The 8,080-nt window shown below is 40.9% G+C and overlaps 1 protein-coding gene across 3 annotated transcripts in view; it reads right to left on the bottom strand.

Moving 5' to 3' along the window:
- Positions 1 to 3,539: 3,539 nt before the first annotated feature.
- Positions 3,540 to 8,080, bottom strand: part of LOC100049240 (furin-1) — a 60,946-nt gene continuing 56,405 nt past the window's right edge. For all 3 annotated transcript variants that reach the window (XM_004067205.4, XM_004067206.4, XM_020714503.2), the window contains exon 16: positions 3,540 to 7,919. In XM_004067205.4, coding sequence (XP_004067253.1) covers positions 7,312 to 7,919 — 608 coding nt within the window. In that variant the 3' untranslated portion in view covers positions 3,540 to 7,311. The remainder of the gene's footprint in view (positions 7,920 to 8,080) is intronic.

Genomic DNA, 8,080 nt, shown 5'->3' with positions numbered 1-8,080 from the left:
TGTCCTGTTGAGCTGTTTTAGATGATAATCTAATAATTTAAGTCTGGGTCTTAAAGGAGAACTACAATGTTATAAAAAAAAAAAATCCTATTTCTGTACTGGAGCTCATTATTTTTGTCTCTGAATTAACCCTGCTGAAAAAAGAAACACCGAACACAATCTTCAAAAAATACATATCTTAAAATAAAACAAAAAAATATTTTGAGCCGCATCAAGAAATTCAGTATAGAAGCCATTTCCGAAACATTTAACCCCTATAGTGACCTAAACTAATGCTTGTACAGTTGGACAAACGTGTTCTAAAGACATTTCAGTTCTTTGAAAGTCTTTTCTTTTTGTTCGGACTTGTGAAGAGATGTGCATCTCTGATTTTCTTTTCGTCCATGTTAGTGGAAAGTTGCTTCTGCCTTTGACCCAGCTGCTAGTGAGCTGATCTCAAAGGTCAAGGTTCATCGTATGCATCAAGTAAGTGGGGTAGAGGTCTCTGCTTCTCCCTCAAAGCATCTAAAGCACTTCTTTAATTTAAATTCAGCTCAGTGGCCTTGTGGTAGAGTGTCCCCCCTGTGACAGTTATGTTTTGAGTTCAAATCCAGGCAAAGTCATTCCAAAGACTCTACTAATGGGACCCAACATCTTAAACTTTTGAGCCATCTCAACAAAATCCCAGTTCAGGTATTTGCATGTGTGAAAGGCGTTTTTGCTCATTTCTCTCTCTTTGTTTTCTCCTCTGACAATCAGAGCCCATGTTGTAAGGTTTTGATGGTAGGTGGTATGTGTTCTTGTTGGTGCTGTGAGTATAATGGTAAGTGGGAAAATCTTTTAAACTAAAAATATGTTTCATGCGTGTGTGTGTGTGTGTGTATGTGTGTGTGTGTGTTTTTTGGTCCAATTAAAGCTTCTAGTATTTTTTCCAAAGGTGAACACATTAAAAAAAAAAGCGTTTCCTTCCAGGGTGAAAGTCTCTGTTAAAGTGGCGTCTGAGTGAGCCGATGATGCTGATGACGCATCTGTGTATTGTGTATTTTTAGTCCACACGTGCGTGTCGTGGCTTCTGCACAGTTGCATCAGTATCAGCTTTTTTTCTTCTAGACCTTTCTTTTTGTATAGATCTCTAGTTCCATTTGAGCTGTGATGATAATTACTGTGAATCAACTGGCAAATGGTGACATTAGTGCAAGGAGGTTAAACTGTCTTCTCCTGAGTGTTTGAAGGGGGAATTGAGAGACCACAAGAAGGGCTTCATCCTATGTTTTTCTTGAGTTTTAATCATGTTGCCAACAACAGTTGAGAGGTTGCTGCTGTGGAGAAACGCCAGATTGACTTAAGCAAAGACATTCTTCCCTGGGATGTGCCGGGAGCTCCACCGATCCTGGTCGTTTGGGATTTTTCACGTGTAAATGCTCTCAGTGAAGTTTCCGTTTGTAGTTGCAGAACTTGGAATTTCAGTTTCTGTGACAACTGGGCGCTTTTGATGAAGTCAGAGACTTCCTCATCAACTGATTTTGAAATTAAGTGTTGACAGTTTCTGTAAAATGGCACCAAAGAAGTTTGCTGATCTTCCATTCAGCTGTTGGTTTAGTTCATTTGGAGCAAATGTAGAATTTTTACGCTTTGGTTTTATATTTTTTGTGTTTTGAAAGGCGCTTTTTAATTTAAATGTACTATGTTTGTTATTTTTGTGAGCCCTGGCTTATGGGCTTTATTAGCAGAGGTGAGCTGCACGTTTTAAGTCAGAGAGAGTCTTTATTCTACTCCTAAAGTCCACAAGAACATGACGCCGCTGGTCATCCATGTCAACCAAGGAAAAGGTTGACTTAGGAGAGGGGATTTGCAGTTTGTCAAGCAGAGATGAAGAAGAGTGCTTTAGATAAAGCACAGCTTTTAAAGACAGCAGGATAATGCAAGCACCATTACTGTGACTATTTTACTATAAATAAATCTGTCACACTGTCAACACTTTCAGAACTTCAGACTTTGATGTGGTTAATTAGGTTTCTGCTAAACTTCCAGACTCAGAACATGACATTCATCTGAACGAACTGTTCCTCTGTGCGAAATAATTCAACGAATGTCAGCAAGAGATCAAGATGAAAATGGTAAAAGGCAGTACAAGTGAAAAGTTGTACACAGAGCAAATTAAGTTGTGTGCTGAACTGTACAAATCTTGCCCAACAGAGGGTTCTATTCTGCTTTGGCTTTGTGTTTTTATGTTTTTGCATCCAAACCAACCCAGCTGTACGAAGGTGTCCACACACAGATGACCTTAGATCCTGTTTGGATAGCTGATAATGCAAGACATAATGTTGCACAATGTATAAAAAATAAATAAATAAAAAGGACAAAATTCAATACTATCCCCAGATACTAGTGATCTTTAGTCCAAATTTACTGCAACAAGGACCAGCTAAAGTAACCCACCTTAAAAATAGTAAAAAAAACCTACACCCCCAGAAATCTTTACACTTCTAGAATTTTTTCAAAATCTTTTTTTTTTTTGCATGAGCCTTACATATAAAGACATGCTAGCAAACAGTGCGTTTCAAAAAGCACATATATGTTCCATAGGTAACAAAATCCATGTGCAGAAGGTGAGGATGCACTCATCATGCACTGCAAAAAAGCAAAGAGGTCAAAGCAGTCCAGTCCTAACGTCCAGTTTAGACAAGGAAGAAAATGAACCCAATAAACAGAACACACGAGAGAATGAAGGAACGCGGAAGCTGCAACGAGATGAGGAGATAAAAACTAGCTGCAGAGGGAGATGGATGCAAAGATATTCGGTCATTTGAAATGCAAAACACAGATTACACTTTGTGCACTGAGCTTACATTAACAAAACTGAAGAAAGGGATGATGGCAACAGGTCTGGAGCTAAGAGCCAATGAAAAGGAAGAAACTAAGGAACCAGAGACTAAGCTGTAGATAATACAAAGGCTTGATTCAACAGATCCACAGCATTTAGACTTTTATTTGGGCTCAGACTGAAATGACTGTATAAATCTAAAGTGGTACTGTAGGTAAGCCACATGGAAAAATATGATCAACAGCCAAAGGAGACTAGAAAACCTAATAGCAGTGCTTCAGTTGTGTATGTGGAACTGAACACCTTTTTAAGGCTTATAGTGAAGACAGAAAAAAGCAAATGCTGTAGACTGCACAGGAAACTGTAGCTCTGAGTCCATAAAAGGCTTTGTAGACCCCAAAATGACAAAGTACAGATGATGACAGTCATCTCACCTCAACACTGGTAAAGGTAGATGGGCTGAGATCAAAGACGTAGAATCTGGCCAAAACGTTTAGCAAAATTAACACCATAGAGTATATTTTAATGGGGGTGAAAGGTAAAGAACAGAAAACTAAATTAGTTTGTAGTTTTCACTTATTTTTTTGGACTCTTTTGAATGTCTTGCGTGGGCTGCAAAGCATCTGAACAAAAGTCTACCCACTTTGAACCGTGGAAATGTTCAAGTTACCATACTGTGGTTTTTTTGATCATTTTCTTGCACTGCGGTGTTGCAAAGTACAGAAGGACAACAACCTTTCAGAATTTGTCACTTTATTAAATCTTGGCATGACTGTTTTTCACACAAATGAATACAAACACTTTTAAATTTGCATAGATCTTTATTTTTTTAGTAGAATCTATAATTGACATCAATTAAATAAAAAGGAAAAACAAGAGAAAATATTTAAATTACAAGAAAATTACACTGCACCATTCATATAGTACAAAAATAGGCCTTATTTTAGAGTTATGTCCCATTTAAGATATTCATTTTTGTACATTAATCATAGTTCACAAATCTGTAAGGTACTTTGTGCAGCCACAGGTCAGGAGCCTCACCAAGAGGCCAGAAGAGATCACCAGAGCTGACTGAACCTGCTGGGCTGACAGGCCCTCCATCTCAAAGTGTTTCATTTCTACTTTAGCAAGCATGTGCACACCCAGATGCACACAGATCTGATTCAGCCCTTAAGGTAACGGTGATACATTCTACTCCCCCCACTCCCACACAGCAGACACTCAAAAAAAGGCAGAAATGACATAGGTTTCAATGGAACACTTTGAAGACGAGCAAAGGGAAACGATGGACTGAGGCGACCTGAAAGCAACATCCTCCATCACTAAACAGACAGCATTAAAATGATTGTCTTTGGTTATGCCAAAGATATTGCTGCAATCAACTACATCCAGCTTCAAGTTCATCACTTCAGATGGCGTTGGAAACAGGAGTCATATTGAGCTCCACATCACAGCGTCCCCTGCTCAGAAACTTGGAGAAAAAGCAGACCTTTGACAGGCGAGCTGCTTTCTGGCACAATTAGAGCACTTTTTTCTTCTTTGTGTGTGGACTCTATCAGGTGCTCGTAGTGTAAGGATGGAGCTAAAGGTTTGTGCAGCTTTGGAAGCACAAGCTACTTAATAAAGTCTACATTCAGGATTTAATTTAAAGTGAATGCAAAGAAGTTCATTTATTAACCTTGCAGTGAAAACGTCAAGAACTCATTTATGGGAGCATACGTGGAGCCAGAAACAGTAAAGGATGATGTGCTTGATGTTGACATGTTTGCTTCTCTTCAGAAGAAAATACATTTGGGGCGAGTTTGTTGCTGCATTAGCTCATTATCTTTTGTTTACACCAACCGCACTTAGCTATGAAGTCTGTAAGATTTTGTAGCTTAAGTTTTGAGACTGGAGTTAAATTAAAACTCTTCAAATTGAGACCAATCAACATTTCAATGGAAATGGGCACTAATGAGCGTGAGCAAACTCCTCCAGCAGACGATGATTGCAATAAAGTTGTTGCTCTTGAGGGCATCTCCTCCAAATCCTCATACAGGAATCGCTTTCTATTGCAGGAAATGCTGCTTCACCTGCCGTCGGTTTCTGCGGCTCACCGCTTCAACTGCATCTACAAGAATGGGTTTCCCTTCCTCTGAGGAGGGATTAATGAAGGTACTGCTTTGACAGTCATGAATCAGTTTTACTGTATTACACTTTGCCTTTTCTTTACATGCAGAATAGGTTGCAATTGACTATTCCATTTAATGCATATTTACGGATAAAGCCTTCGCAGCCGTCTTTCACAAAAGCAGCTCAATTACCAGCTAAATTCTATTTTTTTGTGCTCCTCTGCACCTTTTTGCTCTGAAGACAAGGAAATTGATTGTCTCTGACAAAAACACAAAGAGCAAGAAAGCCTCAACTCAATGAAGCAGCCTTAAGCTCCAGATTTAGAGCATAAGCATCTAACAATTATATGTAATCTTAGCAACTAGAATGATTGATTATTATTTGCTGAAAGGTCTATGGACGAGTCTTTCACCCACTAGCTGGTTTTGAAAGCCAGCTGTGACCTCATATTAATGCTGCTCCTAGTAGATCGCACATTTCAGAGATTTGGGGAACAGAACTCACACAGCAGCTTTCTGAACTGCAGCGGGTTGATTCTCCAAAATTTCCCAAGGAGCTATTTAACCCCAAACACAGCTTGACCTCGATAATCATTTAACATTTCCCCTACGATGAGTGAAAACTTGCTGTAAGAGAGGTAGATAAAAGGATGAGCAGCTGCAGTCTTCTATGCGCGTCATCACCATGACAACCTCTCTCAGCAAGCTCCGCCGTTTTTGTGCTCAAAATTAAAAGGAAAATCTCAGAAGAAGAAAAGAAATCCGTGAAAGAAAAGTGGCAGCAGTGGAAGAATATTTTAGATGATAACTAGCAGAGGAAGAGAGAGAACAATCTATTCCCTGCACATGTGATCAAAATCTTTTAGAAGAATTTGCAGCAGTGTCATTTGGGGTTTAATTGCCAAGTGTGCTGAGGAGATTATCTGGAGATTCAGCTGGAGGGTAAGTGAGGAGGCATTGAGAGCTGGGAAGCCTCAACATGGGATCTTTTAACTACGCTGGAGATCTGACAGGAGCAGAGCCTGGGATAAAAAACCTTCACACAGAAGGAAAAATAAACAAGCAAACTAACAAACCAATACACACAACCTGTGTCTGACTCATTAAGACACAAGGCAGGTTTCTAATGCTGATGTGCTGTGACAGAAAGAGAGCCTACATGTAACGTTACCACGTCCATTCTGTCAAGAAATCAGTCACAGCTCATTTAAAACACACACACGCCTGAATCTTAGCTGCTTCCCGTCTCAACCTCAGGATGTGAGAACATCAGACGCTGACATTAAACATCCCTGGAAGGCTTATGCCTCGGGGTTGACCAAGAAATGTGTATGCGAGTGTGATCGTTCAGTCCTTTGTCGTTCACTTTCAGATACATTTTCCTGTGTTGGTTCAGAAGTAATACGCACATGAGAATTTAGACCTCGATGAAACTAAAGGTTTGTTGGATTAAAGGTGAATTCCAACATGAAGAGGGGAGCTTTGAGTTTAATGTGCCCGAGCAGACTGCGTGCATGACAGAAAATGTACTGTCCCCACTTTTAAAACAAGACTGAGTTTAAATACTGTCCTGTTATAAAATGAAAAAAGACAGACGGCCAGATCCTAGTTTTGACTGGGGATGAAGTCGTCCATCTGTAGACTTTTAATTTGTGGATCTTTCATTTCTTTTAAAAAAACCTGATGAGAGTTACATCATGGTTTTCCATGCGGAATGCAGATTCCCTGGTTATTCATTTATAAATTGAGAAGAAATACTTTCTGTTGAACTGCATAAGCTCATTACAAATTTTATTTTGAAAGAACTTTGGGTTAAAACACTAAACCTTAGCTCTGCTGTAGAGGGCTCTAGATATTTCAATGGTCGTTGGGACTTGACGCCCGAGTATTTTTTTCTTCAAGCGATGGCATTTATTCTGATATGTACACAAAAATGCTCACACTCCAAATGCTCACATTCAACAATCTCATCTGGCTACTGCACAGAGACTAATGGAAGGAGGGTTAAAGTAGAAAAAAGAAATAATTTGCTTACTGACAAAAGAAACTGAATCTGGCAGGAAAATGGACTCTATGCAGACATGAGTGACTTGGGGCAAAGGGAAGTAAATAGCCACTTAATGTAAATAGAAATGCACCCTAGTGTGAACAAAGCAAAGCTCAAGCCATCCCTATCTCTGGCAGACAGCGGCTTCCCATTAGGTTTTCCGTAGCAAGGTTGAGGAGCAGATCCCCAAATGGGACACAGAGAAGATCTGATATAATAGGGGGGAAAAAAGATTTAAAAAAAAACAAAAAGTTACAAAAAGAGGACAGATTCCAAAGCCCTGAATCATCAGACAAATGAGGGTGAGAGGATTTTCAAAAGCAGGAGAGAGGGAGGGACGAAGGGAGGCATTAAAGAGCACTTTGTGTTCTGATAAAGGCAGTTCTCTCATTTTGGACATCAAACTCTTCGTTGTCAGAGTCAGTGTTCAACCCTTCATCCCCCCACACTGTCGGGATGCCGCGGTAAGACACTACCCTATTCCCTCCTAAGCTGAATTTGCCTCCAAAACCACCCCCAGCTTCAAGAGACGGCAGCTTAATGAGAGCGCCCGACCGCAGCTGCAGCAAGAGGAAGATGCCAGCAAAGGTGCCGATTATGGCCATGCAGCTGAACACAGCGATCGTGATGGGCAGCCCCGAGATCTGGCTGAGCTGCGACGTCGGGGTCCCCTGTCCGACTGTGAAGCTGCCGGGAGACTCGCGCATCGAGTGGCTGAGGTGCAGGCAGGTACCAGTGACGGGCTCTAAGGAGTTGTGAGGGGGGCAGGACAGGCAGACCTGAGGGTTGAGGCTGCTGCAGGTGAGGCAGGGCGGCGTGCAGGGCAGGCAGGCTGGGACGGAAACAGGTTTGATGAAGTTTTCCAGAGTGTAGTTGAGAGGCTGGGAGCCCATCGCAAAGCCTGCTGGACATTCTTTGACACAGCCCTGCTGATAGAGGTAGAACCCTGGATTGCACTCTGAAACACAGATGGAGACAAACCATCAGCAGCTGCTTTTCCTTTCATCATTTGATTCCTGTTAAACTGAAACCAGGGATCAAGCGCTCTAACCCAGACTCCCAAGGCTCAGACTGCAGATTTTAAATAATACTACTGTTTCCAAGATTGCTACTTATCTA

Source organism: Oryzias latipes, chromosome 3 (assembly GCF_002234675.1).
Source record: "Oryzias latipes chromosome 3, ASM223467v1".
Taxonomy (NCBI): domain Eukaryota; kingdom Metazoa; phylum Chordata; class Actinopteri; order Beloniformes; family Adrianichthyidae; genus Oryzias; species Oryzias latipes.
The sequence above is the reverse complement of the archived record's forward strand: the minus strand, read 5'-3'. Positions and strand labels throughout refer to the sequence as shown.